This window comes from Aedes aegypti, chromosome 2, assembly GCF_002204515.2.
Source record: "Aedes aegypti strain LVP_AGWG chromosome 2, AaegL5.0 Primary Assembly, whole genome shotgun sequence".
NCBI lineage: Eukaryota > Metazoa > Arthropoda > Insecta > Diptera > Culicidae > Aedes > Aedes aegypti.
Window position 1 is genome coordinate 41,531,391 of NC_035108.1, and position 22,247 is coordinate 41,553,637.

Below are 22,247 nucleotides of genomic sequence, written 5' to 3' on the forward strand. Positions count from 1 at the left end.
ACGAAATTGCAAAAAATGTTGTACGTAATTCGTTGCAGAACTCGATTTTTACAGCACTCTTCGTAATTATCCTACTCGGCAAGCTTCATAGGATAAGTTTACAACTTGTGCTATAAAAATCATAATTCTGCAACTTGTTCCGTAAACTACTATTAAGTATGCAACGAATTCATTACACTCTTCAAAATTTATCAGTACACTTATGATTAAAACAATCTGAATCAAATAGCTCTCAGACTCGATCTGCAAAACAATGAAGCTTGATTAATTGTTAATAACGTTTGGGACTTGATATGAAAGTGGCTTCTAACTCTTAGGGGGGCTACTCCAGTACTCTCCGTAATTGAATCCGGAACTATTTTTATTTACGAATCGATACCCGCAGTATCAAAGACAAACAGCAATCCTGATATTTACGGAATTTCGTTAGAAGACGACTAAAAAACACGATTTTGAAAAAACTACCGCAAAACTAAACATTTCATATAGGTACTTCGCATATGGATTAAATGGAAAAAATGATGGGAAATTTGCGATAAAATTACACGTCTTCTCAGTGAAAACCGAACTCACGACTCCCTGTTTACTAGATAGGTCGCGTTATCCTTACACCACGAGAGGACTCATGGACGCAGAAGTTATCCTGAATTCAATTTCAACTCAATAATCACACACTACTCGCCATCGACTTGTTGGACGAGATTTGTACAGTGCAAGCTCACAATGGGTCGCAGCGTTTTCAATATAATTTCGATAAATGATTATTAAAAAAAACTATTATTTTGAAATTGAATATTTTGATCAAATTTGACATTAGGCATGTAAGGATTAATCATAATCATTAATCATAATCACTAATCGTACTGAGTTTAATGAATAATCATAATAATTAATCATGATAAAATTGAATGTAATCATTAATCACTTAATCGATCATTGCGACCCGTTAATCATTAACGCTCTGCATTGACGCTTTCTAGCACTGCTCTTGAGTGACCCGTTCAAACAAAACAGGTCTCATGGAGCTGTAATGGCACTTTACTATGAATTTTTCCTCCGTTGTATTTTGTGTCGCATCTGCCTCGCTAATTTTTCGTTGCTTCTCTGCTTAGTATTTTTTCGCTCCCTCACAAAGAGGTAAAGACAGCACGCTACTCTATGGAAATCTACCTAACTCTGGTTGATGTAGAGAAGTAGTATCAAGTCTGGTTCTCAGATGGCTAGCCGAATCCGATGGAATGCTTCCCGATGGAGGTACAGCTACCGTAATGTTACATGGTGTCCTTCCTCCGTAGTTGGTGGGTAGAGAGACGGAGTCAATTCAAGGATTCAGTTTGAAGGATGACTTCCGGTTCACTGACGCCCTGATGGTACAGGCTAGTTATACGCTACACATTATTCGAAATAGCTCCTGGGTGGATCTAGTCTACTCCTGTGCGGTGTACGGTTGCATCTCAGACCCGTGCGCCATACAGAAATCTTAAACGCGGTTTTGATCACGAGAAGCTAGTTAACAGATTCCTCGAATTGCTTCTCGAACCGCCTAATTTGACGTGATTTTCTCTATTGCGATCATTGGCTTCGCCAACGTTTCAAAAACGTAGTCAACGTGGCTATTGAAGTACAGCTGATTGTTTTTGGTGCTTCAGTACCCTTACTTACCTTACCTTACCAGTCAGGCTAAGGGCTGGGTGGCATCTGCTGTACGTATGAGACATCTCCAGAGGACTCGGTCAGTGGCTGCCTATCACCAGCCACACATTCTGCCAAGGGTCCGCCGATCGTCCGATCCATCTTGCTCGCCGCTGCGCATCACGTCGTCTTTTGCCGGTCGGATTGTTAACCATTTTCACCAGGTTGTTATCCGACATTCTGGTGACATGCCCGGCCCACCGCAACCTCCCATTTTTTGCCAGGTGGACGATGGTTGGTTCTTCCAGCAGCTGGTGCAAATCATGGTTTCGCCATCTCCACGTTCCGTCTTCCATCTGCACTCCGCCGTAGATGGTCCGCAGCACCTTCCGTTCGAAAACACTGTTCCTTTGGTTGATCTTCTGCACGTAGGGTCCATGTTTCGTGCCCTTAGAGGAGTACCGGTCTAATCAGCGTCTTGTACATGGTTAACTGCTTGCCATGGCGAAATTTGATTGATCGAAGAGTTCTGCGGAGTCCAAAGTAGGCACGATTTGCAGCAACGATACGTCTCTGGATTTTTCTGATGGTGTCGTTGTCGGCGGTCACCAGTTAAGCCCAAGTACCCGAATTATTCGACAACCTCGATTTCATCACCGTCAATTTGAGCTCGAGGTATGGGGCATGCCGTCTCATCTTTTGAATCCTTTGCTTTCATGTACTTCGTCTTCAACACCTAGATGTGCAGTTCGATTTGCCTAGCTTCAGCTTTTAGTCGGATGTACGTATCCGCCATCGTCTCAAAATTGCATGCAACAATATCAATGTCGTCTGCGAAACCAAGTAGCTGAACGGACTTTCTGAAGATCGTATAAGTCGTGTCTATCTCCGCTCTTCTTATCACACCCTCTAACGCAATGTTGAACACGGCACGGAACAGACAAAACTATGTCTTCCGAAGAAAGAAGCGCCATCAAGGAGAAAGAGACCGTGAAACGATGGAAGAGCTGTTCCGCACTAAAGACACACGGAAGTTTTACGAGAAGCTGAATAATTCGTGTAAAGGCTTTGTGCCACAAACGTTGTTACGGCGCTACCTATGGCGGATCTTATGTGCTACCAGCCATCTTCACGAGTGGCCAACCTGCTCTTCCGATGGTAGGGCCACTTACATTGTTTTGGCATTTTATTCGATGTATATGTATTATAACGATGTGATAGAGTTTAAAATAAACATAAACTAAAAAAACTGCTGCGTGTATTCTTGGGCTACTTCGTAGTCCCGTAGCCGCTCGATGTTGAGCCACGGCGTTTGGCTTCGACGTGAGTTGGTCACCGTCGAAAGTTTCGAGTGTAAACTAGGTAGTGGTCCGAACTTATATTCGCACTGCGGTATGTACGAACATGAGTGATTTCCAGGTGGCCTTAAATATGGATATCTTTGCGGGGGAAGAAAGTGCTTCGGACTACCATACCACGAGAGGCTGCAATGTTGGCAGTTGTCGTTCGATATGGCGTGCAGGCTATTCCGGCCGATCACCGGTCTGTACATCTCCTCTTTTTTTCCTTCTAAGCAATGGGGGAATAATCTGCTCAACAGACTCCGAACCAAGGTTCGAGTGTGGGGTTGGGGACCATTGCGGACATGCAAGCAGTAAACAGGACTACACCTCCGACCCACTAAACCATTCCCATTGCCGCCAAACCCTTCGTCTCTCCGGGACCACCAAGAAGGCATCGCTTTGGAGAGGGGCTATTGCACATCACAACCTCCAGGCTAGCTGCGTAGCTATGCAGCAACGAACATCGATGACACGCTTAGGGGGGGGGGGCACCAAAGTAGCATGCTGGCGCTTTGCCAGCTTCCCAGGTGGTCCTCACTTCCCATTGTCCGCTGAAGGCGGGCAGGGTCGACCACAACGCCCACGCCCAGCTGCACCGCAGGTATCAAGAACTGATACTGCAGGCTTCGCAATTTGACCTACTGAAGGCTCAGGCCCTATCAGCAAGCACCAGCTGGGATTGCTGACGAAGGGGCCTCCACCTGCCCCGAACAACCAGAGGCTCGTATCCAACCCAGTAGGCCGGCGCCACGACAGCAGCGCTACCAGGATGTTCTCCCCGCGGCCACTTGATCGCTTTAAGGGTCGGTTTCGACCGTAGGGCACTGGTATGAGCTACGTAGCCGACTGCGAACCCTTGTACCACCACTCGCCACCTCCTTTGTAATTCCGAGACGATGTGGGTGAAAGCCGATGAAACGGCATTCCAGCCAAACTCGTCTTCACACATCCTCTGAACCAAATTGTCCGGAGTTTTGTCCCGACCGCATGTGGCAAACTTGCGATCACGCATTGTGCGGAAACGCGGGCAAACGATCAAAACGTGTTCCGCCGTTTCCTCTAAACTGGACATTCGGGAGAACCCGCATGACCGAAACGGTGTAGATACTGTCTAAAGCAACCATGGCCCGAAAGGACCTGTGTCAGGTGGAATGTAAGTTCCCCATGGCGCCTATTGACCCAGATATCCAACCTCGGAATCAACCTGTGAGTCCACACTCCCTTGGTGGAACTGTCCCACGCACGCTGCCATTTGACCATAGAGGCCAGTCCGGTAGTCCTGCGTATGCCTCTTGTGCCGCGCCTTTCGAAGCACTCTATGTCTTCCATGTTAAGGATACCAATAGGCACCATACCGGTGGTGACGCAGAGTGCATCGTGTGACACGGTACGGTACGCGCTCGCAACCCTCAGGCACATTAGCCTATAAGTATTCTCTAGCTTGCTACGGTAGCTATCGGTACTTAAAGCCGTGCCCCAAGCCGGGCCACCATACCTCAGTATGGACGAGGCGACACTGGCCAGAAGCTTACGCTTACTGGCGTACACCGCAGAGCTATTGGACATCATCCGGGACAGTACCACAATAGCTGTGGAGGCTCTCTTGCAGGTATAATCGACATGGCTACCGAAGGTAAGCTTATCGTCGATCATCACCCCCAAGAGTTTGACGGAGCGCTTCGAAGTGTTCGTGCAGTCGCCTACACTGATCCCCGCTTGCTGCACCGACTTTCGGTTGTTGACAACAACCGCCTCAGTTTTGTGGTGAGCCAATTCCAGTTTCCTGGAGCTCATCCACTCTTCCACAATTGCGATCGAGTGGGCTGCAGTCAATTCCACTTCTTCGATCGATTCACCGTAGACCTCCAGCGTAATATCGTCGGCAAAGCCAACGATGACCACACCCGCCATGAATTTTAATCTAAACACCTCGTCGTACATGACATTCCATAACACCGGACCCAGGATGGAACCTTGCGGGACTGCTTAGGTTATGTGAAAGCACTTCCGACCCACCTCTGTGTCATAGACTAATACCCGATTCTGGAAGTAACTTCCGAGAATCTTGTACAGGTACTCGGGTATCCCCAGACGCAGGAGCGCATCAGCAATAGCCGCCCAACTGGCACTTTTAAATGCGTTCCTTACATCCAGAGTCACTACTGCGCAGTAGCGAATCCCCCTCCTCTTACACTGGAGTGCTATCTCAGTGGTTTTCTTAAACGTCAGAATAGCGTCTACGGTGGACCTCCCTTTCCGGAAGCCGAGCTGGTTGCTTGAGAGACCATTTACACCCTCAGTGTACCTCAACAGTCTGTTGAGGATAATCTTCTCGAGCACCTTCCCCGCCGTGTCGATCAAGCATATTTGTCTATACGCCGACGGGTACTCGGTATGGGTCCGATATGATGGCGATATCCTTCCCCCACTCAGCAACTGCCTGATACAGCTGTTGCTGAGCTGCGTCACAATGGTTCAGGTTCAGCTGCGTTACCACATCTGCGTACATCTCCTCTGGTCCTGCCTGTTCGTTTATGTCATCATCAACGATGTTCACGTCACGTGATGAGCATCCGTCAGTACACGCTTCGCTGTAATTGCATGCCCTCAGATGTAGAATTTTTTTCTGCTGGACCACCTCGTACTTAATGACTAACATCCCCACCGTTTTGTGGCAATCTACTGTTTATCTTCATTTATCCAGTTCTCGATTGCGTCTATTACTTCCGTCTCCAAAATTTCCACTTCTCCTAGCAACTCAACTATCATCGTTAGTGACACGTTGTCCACAAAACCAACAATCTTAACCTTCCTGGACAACCGCAATGTCAAGCACCTCATGGATCGTCAAGAATTGGACGGAAAATAGTACCTTGAGAGACACTTGCTCTCACTCGCTTCGACTTTTGCTCTTCAAGCAGCTAGTAAACCAAGGTCCTAGAGATCGGATCGATCCAAGGACCGAAACGTTGGCGAAGTTTAAATAAAATCATCATATTTTGAAGAAGACTGCACAGTTGAAAATAATGGTTTTTGTTACATTATTTTAGTAAGACCATGGATTCATGAAAAAGTATCTTGGACATTTGAAAAAATATAATAAGGAAATGTTTTACAAGGTAAAGAGCTATCTATTTTTCTTTTTTTATTTGATTACAGAGATCCAATCAATCTGGCAGTGCTCTCCCTCAAAGAAAACGGAGAACTCACCAAGCTAGTAAACAAGTGGTGGTACGATAGAACGGAGTGCAAGCACACTGACAAGCAGGACGCATCCCGGAATGAACTCTCGTTGAGTAATGTCGCCGGCATATTCTACATACTCATAGGAGGTCTCCTCGTGGCGTTAGCTGTTGCCCTAGTGGAATTCTGCACGAAAAGTTCCAACAGACCTTCAAATCGCATTCCCCTCTCCGATACGATGAGTTCGAACTCGAACTCCAAGAACCGATTGACAATGCCCCCAACTACACGGGACTACGATAATGGACGAATCGGGGTAAGATATCCGCCATAACATCCCAGCTCCTGTCTTAATATTAATCCATCCAGTATTCGTTCTAGTACTACACCCCGTCGACGCACTCCGAGCCCGATCCGATCCATGCCAACTCGCACACGCAGGTTTGATGTAAGGAGCCGCCGGAATTGCGCCTTTGACGCCCACCGTACGCTCCCACCATTCGACAGATCGTGGCCAACAGTCAACATGACACGGCCACATTGTTGAAACAGCGGCAGCTTGTCGCTGGACCGGGAGCTCATCCAGGCAGCGTAGTGGGACCTGGCCCTGGCGGTGGCAGCGTGGTGCACGATAATTCCGGCTTGTAAAGCATCCAATCCTGTTCCATGAAAGACATCTGAAACAGCGAGGACATCTTACGCTATGTCTAATAGCGGTTATTATGCTATTTTCTTTCACAAGCAGTTATTCTTGATTATAAGAAACAAACTAGTGAAAATCGCAAACTGTTATACCTTGGATATATTGAGTAATTGCAAATAGAAGCTTATACGGTAGAAGAATTATGGCTTGTTACAACAAAACAGATGAAGTATTCATTGTTTTCCACGTAAAATCCTCTATGGGCAACTACTTCAAAACACGATTTGTCAACAAATCTAAGATTACATAGTTTGCGGTTTTCACTAGCACGTTTCTTATGATCAAGAGCAACATCCTGTGAAATAAAATCTGAGATGCATAAAAGTTGCATAATAACCCCCTTTGGACAAAGTGTGCACATGTCACCAGTGTCGACGAATCAGAATTCAACCTACCTACCCTAAGCAGCAGTCATCAAATTGATACGGATTCTAGGTCGTAATTGTAAGAAAATGATGTACATAGATTAGTTTTTGTTATGAAATGTAAAATTCAAAAGCGCTAGGTAATCAAATTATTAAAATAAATCTAATCAAAATTCGAACGATTCCGCCAGTGTTCAGCGCAATCGAAGTCGAAGTAAACAAAGACACAAATGAACTGACGATTAAAATAAATTAAGCCAAAACTCTCTGTTATTCGTTTATTGGATTGACAAAGTAAATAATTCAATCGAACACTAAACATTTAAAATGAATAAAAATAACAAAATCAAGAGTAAACTACTTCACAAACACACAGATACAAAAAACACTCATAAAATGTAAAATGTAAGCAACAATAGTTTTACCTTCCAAAAACAAGTCGTTAATAGAGAAATCCTACAGCCAGAAGACAAAACTACCTATTCATCTTGTGAAATTGAGGAGCGAATCGCAGATTATCATTCGACAACATGTGTAAAACTAGTTTTGGGTAATGCCCGAAGGTCATCCAAGTTCCTCATCAGCGAAAACTAAACCATCTATCTTCATTCACCTCACGCAAAATTCTATCACGTACTTCTGAATGCATACAAAACTGATGTATGCGAGGGCAAATCGATTCATGGTTTAATTTCGATTCATGGAAGATTTGTAAACTGCAAGTTGAGTGGATGTTCGACTGTATCGAAAATATTGTAAATGGGCTACAAAAGCTCGACTAACAAAACAATCACGAAAAATGAACCGTGATAAAATAAGGTTGAATAAATAAAACAAATAAAAGAATTGGCAAAATAAAAAAAAAAAACGATCGGTGAAAGAAGATATCAATGAAAATCAAACTGATGTGTTGAATAACCCGTAAAATAAGTAATTAAGAACAAAACAAAATGGCGCATGAACAAACACACAGCCAGTGGACAGTTGTTTTACCCCGTTTCAGTTTGTACAGCAATTACTATGACACTGTTTTTGTTGAAGAAAATGTTTTTTGAAATAAAATCGAGATCTAGAAACTTTTACGTTTGTTGGTTTTGAATTGCGTTTCGAACTCCTAGATTATCAGATCCAGATATGACAAGAAATAGAATGTACAACATAGTTTCTACATCATTCAACTACAAATAGAAAAGTTGGTGTCTTTTGAAATGTACGCGTATTACAACCTCAACTCAAAATCAGCTTTATCTCCGTGACCGTCGATTCGAATGAAACTCTTTAATCCAGGTTGGGCTAGCTAAAGTATAGAGCTACCACAAGAAATTCCAGGAGTTCAATGTATAACATACTTAGATAACTATTCATCCTATGGTCCGAAGAGCTACGAACTAAAATATAACCCTTACATGGAATGGAGCCAGTAATCGATTTCCTTTATTTCAAACTTAAAATTTGTGAATAACACACTTTGGATGATGCAGTATTGGACATTTAAAATGCACCATTGTACCAACTATTGAAAAAAAAAATGTGTTAGAACTATTCATCCAAAAGTTACAGATTGGTTGAATATCAATAAAAAAAAATGCGCCAAGACAAAAAATGATCTTACAAATAAGTTATCCGTCGAATCAACATGATGTGTTCAGCACATTTTGTTAATAAATGATAAGGAACAAATGCGATCAGTCACCAAATTAATTCGACGCCTAATATGTCTTGGTGCATATTGCAGTGCATCACAAAAAAAAAACGAAAATAATAGGTTGATAAACGACGGAGATATAGCTGACATCGATTACTGGCACCATATTCGTGCATGGTAACTTACGGCTTCGACACCATTCGACTGTTATCGGCAATCAAATTTCAAACGCCAAATGCACAACAATTTTCTACAAAAACACACCAATGAAAACATTCAGATGATTCTTTGTTCTGTCAGCTTCCCTCTGACTAGACTTCCGATACTGAACAAACAATTTCGCCAAAGATGTTGTCAATTCAAATGAACACTAGGGCGTCCCTTATTTTTCGAAAATGCGAAATGTTATAAGTTCGGCATTGTAAAGTGCTCGTTTTGGTAAGAAAAAAATCAGGTAATAATTTGAAGTCCGTACGTGGACGCTAAGTGGTCCCCCAACGGCCTTGAAGGTATCAGGTGTAGCTGACCCCCGAGCGCAAATCGAGCTCGCTGCTCTAGTGCACGCTACGTGAGTTCGAAAAGCCATAGTATAAAATATTATGTATGGACTTCAAATTTTTACCTGATTTTTTTCTTAATAAAACGAGCACTTTACAATGCCGAACTTATAACATTTCGCATTTTCGAAAAATAAGAGACGGCCTAATGAACACGCTTCAAAATGCGACTGGTTTAGAGCTGCCGAAGAGATTCACCAGCAGTTCTTTTGAAGAAGCTGCCGAAGAGAATGAGGCTGCCGACAATAGTCACAAGCGTTGTAAAAACGTTTCCAAAAAGCTTATGACAAGTCTGTCGGTGTGAATCGATAGAGGATTGAGCAGCGCCTAAATGTAAACAAACAAACACGTAATTTGTCTGCTGATGTCCGAGAAAACTACAAAAGAAGTGTGGCATCGGCATAGACTGCCGAGAATACGATAATTCACCCCTACGTGTCCAACCCCTACGTTGCCAACAATGCCAAATATGTCCACGTTTCGTTTCTATAGAAGACTATCGGTTTTACCAACGTTTTCCATATGATACACTTACAACGAAGTTGAAGTTTATAAGCCCTGCAAAAACTTGTAGATTCTGTATTAACTACTAGCGAAAAAGTGTTGAAACTTACGCTCTGCTCATACAGAATCAGTCACGTGTGGACGAATTGACATGTATCAGATGAGCAATCATATTAGAACATCGTCACTACAAAAGGTCTCGAAAGGACAAAAGGTCGAAAGGACGAAAATTCGAAAATAATTTGCTTAGTGAGGATTTTTATCCTCTTCGACCTCTGTCCTTTCAACCTTCTGTCCTTCTGTCAACCTTTTGTTTTTAGACCTTCTGTACTTGCAAATTTATATTTTTTGACCTGTTGTCATATATATCTCGAAAGTTTTGCTTCTTTCGAATCTCCTGGAGCAGATGGGACTTTTTCTGTTCTGCTTCAGAAAGGATTTGACTTTATCAATCGTGTTTTGAAAACGCTACTTGTGAGCTACCAAATAGATTCCTAGCTCCTAGTATAGGGTGTCCGAGAAAGTATGGGAACGACTTTGAAAATCATAGTACTTTTCCAAACAATCAAATATTTTTATATTTTTGTATTTTTCTATAGGCTATTTCAACTAGCATCTGTGATAAATTTGTTTGATTTAATAAACGTTTACATTGAATTTTTTTTAGATTTTAGAAAATGAATTTTTATCTGGCCAGCACAGACCCTACACTTTGTTTTTGTTGAAAAATAGCTAGTAAAATATGTTTTTATCAAAAGCTTTCGCCGAGGTGAGTTCAAGTACATTTTATTAAGGATGTTTTACGAACCAATTTGTTTGAAATTTCATTTGGCTTCGTATGAAAACACTTGAAAATATGGTAAAATTTGAGAAATCTCGCATTTGTGGGCTTCGTAGCCGAGCGGTTAGTGTCACCGAGGCATTTAGCCGCATCGTGCTAAGGAGTGTGGGTTCGATTCCCGCCTCAGGTCGAAAACTTTTCGAGAGGAATGTTTTCCGACTATGCCACTGAGCGTTGCATGCTAGTCCGTTGTCTAATGTGATGCTTCCTTCAAAGGACAAATAGCCCACTGGAAGCACTAACGTGTAGTGTCTTTTATTTTCTCTTTCCACATAAGACAACATCACGAAGTTATAACTCTTCAGGTAATTTAAATAGTAATAAAAATAATACATTTCAGATTTACGAATGGTTAATCCCTATTATCTTGGAAAGTCAACTTTATTTTTTGATTTATTCATGTTTTTACGTAAATGTAGGGATTTGTTTTTTGACTATTTTCAAATCGACCACGGCTGGAATCGATTTTTTGGATTCAATACAAATTTTACATGATCAAGTTCAAAATTTCAATTTGATTAAGTGATAGTACGATCATGATAAATCCTTGCTGATAAAAACATTTTTTACAGATTTTAATTATACGCCCTCTCTGACATTTCTGAACATTTTTCTTAAACAAAGTCGCTCAAAAATAATGCGATTTGTGCAAGACTGATAAGAGATGCTTCAAGAAATGTTACGTAATCAACACATTTATAATCAAATTATTCATCAAAAATCGCAATCTACTCTTGTTGGGTACAGTTATTAAATGTGTAAAAATCAGATTTTTATCTTCTCTAGTCTTGAAACGGCGTCTTGAAAGTGTTTTTTTATGTTTCGCTTTTCTAGGAGGTGCGTTTTTATGAACGATGAATTGCATAGGTTCCGGTCTCCAGCCACTATTATTCAATTGTTTGCAGGAACATCTACCGATCGTATCTTATGGCTTTACTCTTCCCATTAACACCTATGAAAGGTTATAGAATTCTCTGCATCATTCTTAACCTTTCTACCGGCAGCTTCACTTTTTCACCACAAACAAATGTTCAAACAGCGATAACTTTTTTTGTTTTTCGATTGTTTTGCGCCATTTTTTTACAAGCCTTCAAACAACTCTTCTATTTTAAGAATTTGTGTTGACATTAATATTTGGGCATTTGATTCTGGAGATATTCCAAAATTTCTTGTTTTAAAAAAGTTTTTTTCAGACTACAGAGTTTTTCTCATGTTCGATCATACGCTTCTCGAAACAATACTTCAATGATAAACTGCTGTGAAAAATGAAGCAAATCGGTGCAACGGTTTTGGAGAAATGAACATTTTTGTTTCCGATACCAATCTGGCCGTATAAAGATCTTGAAATCTTCAAAAAACATGTTTTATAATTTTCTGATTTCTTGAAGACAACTAAACCGGTTTCCATGATTTTTTCAGAGTAGCTCCTTATAACCTAACATTGTATAGCCAAGATTAAGGTTTTTCGAAAAATTTACTTAAAACAAAATGATGGTCAAAGAATTTTTTAGTGGAGAATGTCAGTCCCCCAAGAAACATCTTCAAACCCAGAAAAAAAAAGAAATGGTGCCCAGATATCGAAAAAACGAAACTTATCGCTGTTTGAATATTTTTTGTGGTACGAAGTTCTTCGTTTCTATAAAACAATTCTTTTCTAAACAATAAAAAACTTCTGAGCATCGCAAGTATTATGAAATTTGTTGATGAGTATTGTTTAACACATGAAGCATGAATACTGTGGCAAATTGAGCGAATAAATTGCCATACAAGCTAGCAAACGGTCATACAAGTAGTCTGAAATCGTTGAATTATGTATTTTTAGCAGTCAATATCTCAATAACTACACGTGCAATGAAATTTTTGAAAACGGCAAAGGATTTAGCAATCCTACATTTTTGAATTTTTTTAATTGTTGTGCTCCTGTTCAAAAACCATTTCAAGACAATTGTACGACTGAGGGGACGGACCTGGTGTAGTGGTTAGAACACACGCCTCTCACGCCGAGGACCTGGGATCGAATCCCATCCCCGAGATAGTCACTAAAAAATTTCAGTGACGACTTCCTTCGGAAGGGAAGTAGCCCAGGGCTAAAAATCTCGTTAATAAAGATATAAAAAAAAAACAATTGTACGATGTATAGCTTCCAAATAGAGATAATATGGTGTAGTGGTTAGAACACACGCCTCTCACGCCGAGGACCTGAGATCGAATCCCATCCCCGAGATAGTCACTAAAAAATTTCAGTGACGACTTCCTTCGGAAGGGAAGTAGCCCAGGGCTAAAAATCTCGTTAATAAAGATATAAAAAAAAAACAATTGTACGATGTATAGCTTCCAAATAGAGATAATATGAATGAAATATTTAGCACCAGGACCCTATAATTTCATTTCATTGAAAGCATTTTTAGTCCCCAGCTGACTGACTCAAGCTTGCCTTTCAATTAAAACACTACTGCCAGTGTTGCGATGAATATTCTTCGCGATCGATAATCTACGCATCTTCGCGATCCAAAATTTGCCAAAATTCATTTTTCATTTTTGCTTCACGAAGAGCATCACAAAAAACGAACGGATGCAACACCGAAGAGGCAAAATGAACACACCGATAAGTTGCTCGCGAAGCCCTTTCACTCGTAGGATTCATTTATCCACGCGCTGTTCATTCCTGCGATTCATTGCAAGGTTGCTTCTTCTCGCAAAGTTAAGCTAACACTCTGCTGGTCACATCGTGCGCTGAGTCCACGCAGCCCAACAAAAGCACGCTTGAAGAACACAGCACGAGCGTGGCTGGGCGCTACTGGCTTGGAGCGCAACCGCTCTTGAGCTGATTGCGCAACAATTTTCTGGCTATGTTCAGGTACAATTGCAAAATAATAAAGATGGCATGTATACGAATCGCAAAATGTACCGATTTCAACACTTATTGTTAGTGAGATTTAAAAATATACCATCGCAAACACAAAATTTATTTTGTTATTATGATGTTGAATTAAATTAAATTTACCTAATGTTGTTGAAAAAAACATGAGAGATGTGGGGGATTAAAGTTTTTCTACCATTTAAATAAACTACAGTAGGTACATACACATAAATTTTCGTTTTGAAATTAATAAATCAATCAATGACCCGCACGGCAACCACGTCTTTCATGGCGCACCTGCGTGTTGCTAGCCTGCATGAAGATGATCGAAGTGAATATTTTCCTGTTCTTCGCGAAGAGCAGACAGCGTGCACGATTTTTCATTCGCAGATTCTGTTTTGATGGCTAGGAAAATTCATCACGCCTCGTTTTTTCGATCGCTGTTCAGCAACATTGAACTGCTTCGTTTCAAACCGGCAAACCTTTCCTTTCATAACAACAAACATAGTCTCTCCTTTCTTGCTGCTGCTTGTGCATCGCGCGTCATAAATCGGAGCCTCACCGCAGCGAGCTGGTCTTTCAATCGCTAGTCTCTATTTTCAGAAGTCGGTTAATTCAAAGGAAAGACGTGGTGGCGCCCAGATAGCCGTAGCTGTAAACGCGCAGCTATTCAGCATGACCATGCTGAGGGTCGTGGGTTCGAATCCCGCTGGTCGAGGATCTTTTCGTGAAGGAAATTTTCTCGATTCCCAGGGGATAGAGTATCTTCGTACCTGCCACACGATATACATATGCAAAAATGGTCAATCGGCAAAGAAAGCTCTCAGTTAATAACTGTGGAAGTGCTCATAAGAACACTAATCTGAGAAGCAGGCTTTGTCCCAGTGGGGACGTAACGCCAGAAAGAAGAAGAACGTGGTGGCTCATGAAGTTTCTCTGTCTTAATTTATAATAGGTAATAAATTAAGACAGAGAAACTTCATGAACAGTGCAAACATTACTATTGCAAAAAATAGTTAAAATTCCATTTTAAACATTTTGATGGATTCAATGAAATAAAATGAAACGAAATTCGTATTCTTTCATTCCACATTTCTTGTTCCCAACTGAAAGCAAAGTTGAGTAACAAAACGAATGAGTGCGGAACGAAGAACAAAGCACCCTAATTCTTCGTCACCATCGAGACAACACAGCCAAACCTTCGTGCACGGTGTACTATATTAAGAAGGTAATATATTCCGAAAACTGACAGCTACTTGACGACGTCATTTTCATCCATCTCGAATAAATTTGCGTAAAAAATCAGTGACGTCATTGCCTACAATCAAACTTGATATTTACATAAGTAAAGCGCCTGCCATGTTAATTTGTATGCCGTGGCCTTCGTGTTTCACAAAATGCTTTCGAAAATGCACAGCCCTGTTTAACACTTAGAAAAGAATGTTTTGCTTTTGCAGGAGTTCCATCTTGAATAATATCGATATAATATGAGATTCAAATTGAACAAAACGTATGGGATTGTTGGCAAAATATAATTTGATTTGCTAAACTTAAGTTCCTTAGCACCCCATTTTGCATTTCCGTCAAAAACCACACATTATCTAAAAAATCTACCATGGTACCGTCATCCTTGTTATTGGCTCTTGGAGAATGATAAATAGTCTTGTTCAATTATTGACTTACTAGAAATTGCTGGAAATTTGAATTGAACTTTTTTTTTTCGTCCCTTAAGGTGATTATAGAACGAAGCCACATCTCATATTTTCAAGAGCACAAGACTTGAGAACCAAACAGCGCTCCGCCATGAAAATTAATCCCATGGGTCACCAACAGCAAGCAAGCAGTTTGATTGATTTTCAACGCGAACTGTTGTCAGATTGTCCAGTCATGTGCACTTGAAAATTCAAAGTTTGGCTTCGTTTTATAATCACCTTAACATCCCATTTTACGGTATAGTTAGAAGCAGTTTTCCCAAAATTTATCCTCACATTCAATAAAAAAATATTTACAGTGCCTCGTTTGATTTTGGCAACATGCCAAAAATGTTAATATTGTCCAAATCAAACCTTCATTACCGACATAATAACCACTAATTTAATTTACCTACTTCGAACACGGTAAGCCTCAAAATACCCAATACGTTCGGTAGCACAACTACTGAGCTATATGCCATGCTCACTAGCGCCTCCTGGTGGCGCAATTCCGCATCATAATTACCACCGCATGTCAGCCCTTGTGCTACTGAACAATTCTTGCGAAGACACCTACCTTCCAAATCATCAGGACCCAGAGATATCATATACGTAACAAAGTTTGCATTCTTATCCCTCAAAGCATATAGTGCAAATCAGAAAGGGCGCCCCTAGTTCTCAACCTAAATGGATGATCCTCAACTCCTAGAGGTAGATCGTACTTAACACTGAAACTTCGCCGAAGACAGTACTATGCTGTCTTCTAACGCATACAAAATATTCAACAACACCCCCAAATTGATGAAATCCTATTAGCTCTGGGTCTCCTATAACGCTCTAATGTGTCTTATAGGAGTGCGCGTTACTGTAATGCGATTAATGGGAGACCCGACTGTAAATGATATTCCCAGCACTCGACTTGGTACACCCATTTTTCAAGAAATCACTCAAATTTCTTCACAGAATGATCAATCCTTCTATAATTCAACTCCTGTACATTTAAAAATTTTGATTATATCGCCACTGTTTGAAGTATGTATGAGTTTACAGCTACAAGCACTTTATCTACGCACTATAGGCAATCAGATGGCCAATATTCGAAAAAATGACTTGCTGATAGTTTATGTTTGTTCATCATAACATATCAAACTTTTCTATTCAAGTATTCCTGGCATATGAGAGCAAAATATTATGAGGTAGATACAGTATGTCAAACTTAGTGTTTTTAAGAAAAAAGGAGAATTCAATGCAAACACAAGGTATACTTTGAAAGATACGTACTACAAAACCGTAATATTTATACAAATCTGCGTACACTGTTTGAAAGCTTATTGAAAAAACAATCTATGAAAAATAAAATAATATATTCGATGTTTTATCAAAATTTTACACATACTTCTTTCTCTCAAGTTATCCCAGGTTTAAATTTATATCCAAGGGCGATGATGTAAATTAAAGGAAAGTGAAAAAAATAGCTGCACATATTTGCAATTTTTTCAGTATTTTTAACAATTTTCTTTTAGAAACAGCTCTAGATAATTGAATATTGCAATAAGATTCATATTATCATAACTGTATGGGTTCTTATATATAATGGTATTCGCAGCGTTAATCATACGAGTGGTTTAGATGCAACTAACAAGAAGGTATTTTAGTATTTGCTACCCTCACCACCCATCTCCCACTGGACATCATGCAGCCTCATCGCAAATAGTTCCGCTTCTCACCACCAGACTTAAAAGGACGAGCAGAATGGGCGGTTATTGGGGAGTGACGCAAAAGAAGCCATGGGGTGAATCTTGATATTTCGGGAAACTCTTGGTCGAGGGTTATAAGAAGGTCATCATCCATTGCTTTGGATCAGTATCAAGCCTATCATTAAGCGAGATGCATGCCAATAAAAAAAGGAAGTGTCATAGAACATCAAAGTTAGAAAGAAGAAGAGAAGAATAGCCGTGTGGATTAACCGGAATCATCAAGTTAACATGCTCTCTACTAAAGCTCCTATTCTCCCCATCACCACTAAAACCCCTATTTGATCCCCATATGCTCAAAGGACCCTCGGTGTAATCTTTGCTATTGACCTTGAAGTGGTTTTGGCAGTTGTCGTTTAACCGGCCGGAAGAACGTAGAGCGTGGAGTGTGCGTAGTAGACCAAAGACCTTGAATGATCCTACCGCCTCCAAGTGCGCTGCAGCGCTCAATCGTTACACTCGAGACCACCAAACGGGAGAGGAAGAGCACTGTCGCGTCGTTGCAACGCTGCATCTTCAAGCCAAGTCCAAGAAAAGCGAAGGAAAGACAGGCGGAAGCCAACCCTGGGGCAGTGTAGAAGGGGAGCTCTTCTTCTTCTTCTTGGCATTAAATGAGGATGACAGGGCCAGCTTCTTAGCGGATTCTACCCCATTACCCCGAATCCCATTAACCCGAATGCCATCAACCCGAACGCCATTACCCCGAATTCCAAAACCCCGAACGACCCATCACCCCGAATAAGATTTCCAATCCGATTCGAATTCCAATATGATGGGAAAATGTCATTATATCATCATGTCAAGATATGTATATCCGGGGAAATAGTATTCGGGGTGATGGAATTCTGGATAATGGTACATTCGGGGTAATGGAATTCGGGGTGATGGCATTCGGGGAAATGGCATCCGAGGTAATGGGGTAGAATCCGTGTGTCAGGTACGATGATACCCTATGCCGAGGGAAGTCATGGAAATTTTCATTAAGAAAAGATCCTGGACCGACCGGGAATCGAATCCAGACACCTTCAGCATGGCTTTGCTTTGTAGCCGCGGACTCTAACCACTCGGCTAAGGAGGGGAGCTCATTAATGCCGGATAGTGTGCTGCCTTAAGCCTGATTTGCTACTGAAAAGGAATTGCTGAAGAAATTTCTCGCCGATTCCTTGCATAAATTTTCTGCAGCGGCTCCCATTTTAACTGATATTTCCTTTCAACTGCGTACTGCGATCAGAAAAAAGCGCATTCTTTATCGATTTTTTGCAGAAATTTCCCATGCCGAGAAATTACTTGTCAGCAGCGAATCAGGCTTTACTAGTAACATAACATTGAATTCAAGACTTATCATCATTTCTACACGATCACCAACTACTGTTAATTGAATGGGTTTCATTTTTTATTTCAAACGATTCTTATAACTTGAATTTTGTTATTTGTGCATATATTTTATTAGATATATAGTATATATACCTAACAGTTTAACACCCGCACATCTTTCCACCAATTATGCGTGTAGTGGTATTTCTGCAGCTCAATTCCCCCCATTGGCACACTGTAGAAATAACGCCCCAGCTTGCGACGAGGCAGCGATGCTTCCAGCAAATGTATCGGAAAGCAATCCAACGAAGGAGTCCAGTCGCAGTGCGGGGGCAGCATTCGACGCTTCCAACCCACCCGTTTGTACATTGATTGCTGTGAATTAAAAGAAAATCAGTATCTGGATAATCGAGCCTACGTTCACATCAAACGTCTTACCGCATCATCCCGTTGGAAGACAATCAGCTCAACGTACGGACCCACATCCGGGTTTTCCGCAAATATTCGATACAGACCCTCCGAATGTATGTAGTAGATTTTCAAATTATTGCTATAGAAAGACCGCAGGAAGCTTGCCTCTTCGCGGGCCATCAACTCCTCGTTGAACACACAGAACTCTGCTTTCTTGCGCCACGGTAACATTTTTGCCATACGAATTTGACCCCAGAGTGTTCCATAGCACAAGATGTGCGTTACGCCGTGGCGATCAAGAATGTCGTGAACTCTAGAATAGGAAATAACTTGATTGCTATGCGTTCAACAAGTGTACAGGAATTACACAATTACCTATGGAATAATTGCTCCAACTCGTTCCGATAAGCCTCCGAAACGTTGCATGTGTGCAGAAATCTTTGGAGGTGTGACTCGTTACCATTATGTAAAACAATTTGCCACCGGGCTATGTAGTAGAAGGCAATGATGAAAAACAACAGCATAACCAGTTTATAAAGCGAAAAGCGAATCATTTTATCTGATGGATTTAAACTTGGAGTATGCTGCACGGATGACTATCGTGATCATGATCAAATTGAAGCACAGCAGTGTATTCAAACTTTTTCAATTCTTTCAATGCTTATAGCGACTACTTTCTTAGTCAGCTGATTGCTTTTGCGGTTAATATTTACAAGCAATTATTTACTATGCTGTTGCAGCAGTGCATATTCTGACGTTTCATATCGACGCATGCGCCAATGGTACCGAGAATGAGAAGGAATGAAAATGCAAGATTGGAACATTTATTTTGACAGTTGAAAAATGCAGTATAGGTACTACTTATAATTTCTGTCATTAAACTGGTATGGTGGACAGAATTTGGTGCACCGTCAAGTCGGTGGCTGGTGAGTTACCGTGTATCTCCATTAACTTTGCACATATTCATGCGAATTTTACAAATTACTACATATCCTGTTTGGTAAAATCATGTAAAACAGTTGAAATAAAGTTGTATTTTGACACAATTTTTCCTTAAAACTAAGTTTATATGATCAAATTCCGCTGAATTTTGTTTGATAACGAAATTTATGACTACTCTTAACAAAAAACGCCAACTTTTTCTGATGAAAAGCTTTTGGTTTATGTGGGAATACTATAAGTTAAATTTTGGAAGCGTTACGAGAAATTTACCATTATTGCAAGTATCCAGGAAAAATATCCAAACTTTTTTGCAATCTAGTATAGATGACACGCAGGCTTCGCCCTTTGGCGGGGAGGCCTGTGTTATTTTCAAACAAATACTTTTGACATCCCTAAGGTAACTCAGGTAAGCCAGATGTGAAAATATTGCATAATATTGGCCTCAAAATGCTGCTTTGAGGAACAACAGCTTTTACTTAGGCTTATTCTAACATGTATATTGATTTTTTTTTTAATTTACAATCAAGCTTTCATGCCAACACTGTCGAATGTTTTTTTGATATCTAGAAAGCAAAACCGGTAGAATAACCAGGAACTTTTTAAAACATTCTTCGAAATCCTGACCAACTTGATTTTCAATTGGAGTATAGGAAGTACAAAATTAAAATTATGCGTGCTTTCAAGCTGCAGAACAAGATTTAGAACTTTTTTCGCAATTAGTTATTTTCCTCTTTCAAGGCCAATTGTCTTCGTGACACCGTTGGCTAACATCCACAGAATAATAAACCGTTGGCTCACATCCACCAACTTACTTAAATCTGTGAAATCTCATACCAATCATGTACGCGCTATTATTTGCGCTCAAAAAAGCTTTAAATTATTAAAATCGCTCAACTAGGGTTGTCATGTCTATTACGGCTTAACCAGCCGACGGTGTTTTGAAAATACCTGAAGGTCGTAGACACAAAAGTCAATTTGGACAAATTGAGTTGTAAGATTGTGAAAAATAATAGAATCGTTCTGGTGGGCTTCGATCCCACGACTCCCAATACGCTAGACTGGGCGCGTTAACCAACTACGCCACAGAACGGGTAACGATTCTGCAGCGCAATCGGCCAACCTGAAAACAAAGTCCGTCACGACCCCATTTTCTCCTTCACAACCCTACACCTCCTTCGGCTCTCTGAGATGCCCAATTCGACTCTCCTAAGCGTGCCTACGAACAACAGTGAGAGATTTTATTTTTAGTGTCGCACTGTTGCCTTGTTTGTGCCACACTACTCATAAGCCAACATTGGCTCAATGAGATGGTTAGTATGGGTCCGGCTTTCGACGTGGTCGTATCTCGTCATATCGACCCCTTTTGCGATAGAGAGATCGCCGCTCAAATTTACTCAACTAGGGTTGTCATGTCTATTACGGCTTAACCAGCCGACGGTGTTTTGAAAATACCTGAAGGTCGTAGACACAAAAGTCAATTTGGACAAATTGAGTTGTAAGATTGTGAAAAATAATAGAATCGTTCTGGTGGGCTTCGATCCCACGACTCCCAATACGCTAGACTGGGCGCGTTAACCAACTACGCCACAGAACGGGTAACGATTCTGCAGCGCAATCGGCCAACCTGAAAACAAAGTCCGTCACGACCCCATTTTCTCCTTCACAACCCTACACCTCCTTCGGCTCTCTGAGATGCCCAATTCGACTCTCCTAAGCGTGCCTACGAACAACAGTGAGAGATTTTATTTTTAGTGTCGCACTGTTGCCTTGTTTGTGCCACACTACTCATAAGCCAACACCACGTCGAAAGCCGGACCCATACTAACCATCTCATTGAGCCAATGTTGGCTTATGAGTAGTGTGGCACAAACAAGGCAACAGTGCGACACTAAAAATAAAATCTCTCACTGTTGTTCGTAGGCACGCTTAGGAGAGTCGAATTGGGCATCTCAGAGAGCCGAAGGAGGTGTAGGGTTGTGAAGGAGAAAATGGGGTCGTGACGGACTTTGTTTTCAGGTTGGCCGATTGCGCTGCAGAATCGTTACCCGTTCTGTGGCGTAGTTGGTTAACGCGCCCAGTCTAGCGTATTGGGAGTCGTGGGATCGAAGCCCACCAGAACGATTCTATTATTTTTCACAATCTTACAACTCAATTTGTCCAAATTGACTTTTGTGTCTACGACCTTCAGGTATTTTCAAAACACCGTCGGCTGGTTAAGCCGTAATAGACATGACAACCCTAGTTGAGTAAATTTGAGCGGCGATCTCTCTATCGCAAAAGGGGTCGATATGACGAGATACGACCACGTCGAAAGCCGGACCCATACTAACCATCTCATTGAGCCAATGTTGGCTTATGAGTAGTGTGGCACAAACAAGGCAACAGTGCGACACTAAAAATAAAATCTCTCACTGTTGTTCGTAGGCACGCTTAGGAGAGTCGAATTGGGCATCTCAGAGAGCCGAAGGAGGTGTAGGGTTGTGAAGGAGAAAATGGGGTCGT

The 22,247-nt window shown here is 41.3% G+C and overlaps 2 protein-coding genes across 3 annotated transcripts in view; one reads left to right on the top strand and one right to left on the bottom strand.

Moving 5' to 3' along the window:
• Positions 1–8,308, top strand: part of LOC5569846 (glutamate receptor 1) — a 659,974-nt gene extending 651,666 nt beyond the window's left edge. For both annotated transcript variants that reach the window (XM_021840615.1, XM_021840616.1), the window contains exons 11-12: positions 6,135–6,474; positions 6,540–8,308. In XM_021840615.1, coding sequence (XP_021696307.1) covers positions 6,135–6,474; positions 6,540–6,605 — 406 coding nt within the window. In that variant the 3' untranslated portion in view covers positions 6,606–8,308. The remainder of the gene's footprint in view (positions 1–6,134; positions 6,475–6,539) is intronic.
• A 10,145-nt stretch (positions 8,309–18,453) lies between these two features.
• On the bottom strand, positions 18,454–19,538 carry LOC5569854. The gene is made up of 3 exons (XM_001658692.2): positions 19,179–19,538; positions 18,831–19,116; positions 18,454–18,767 (listed from the first exon to the last, which is right to left on the bottom strand). The coding sequence occupies exons 1-3, from the start codon at positions 19,355–19,357 to the stop codon at positions 18,546–18,548; spliced, it is 687 nt and encodes a 228-aa protein (XP_001658742.2). The 5' UTR covers positions 19,358–19,538; the 3' UTR covers positions 18,454–18,545.
• Between the last annotated feature and the right edge of the window lie 2,709 nt (positions 19,539–22,247).

Bases quoted from the DNA above. Each gene is read 5' to 3' on its own strand.
- LOC5569854 (XM_001658692.2), bottom strand. From the start codon at position 19,357: ATGATTCGCTTTTCGCTTTATAAACTGGTTATGCTGTTGTTTTTCATC. The intron at 19,117-19,178 runs GTAATTGTGTAA...TTCCTATTCTAG, and splicing joins TTGGAGCAATTATTCCATAG to AGTTCACGACATTCTTGATC. The intron at 18,768-18,830 runs GTAAGACGTTTG...TTTAATTCACAG, and splicing joins TCTTCCAACGGGATGATGCG to CAATCAATGTACAAACGGGT.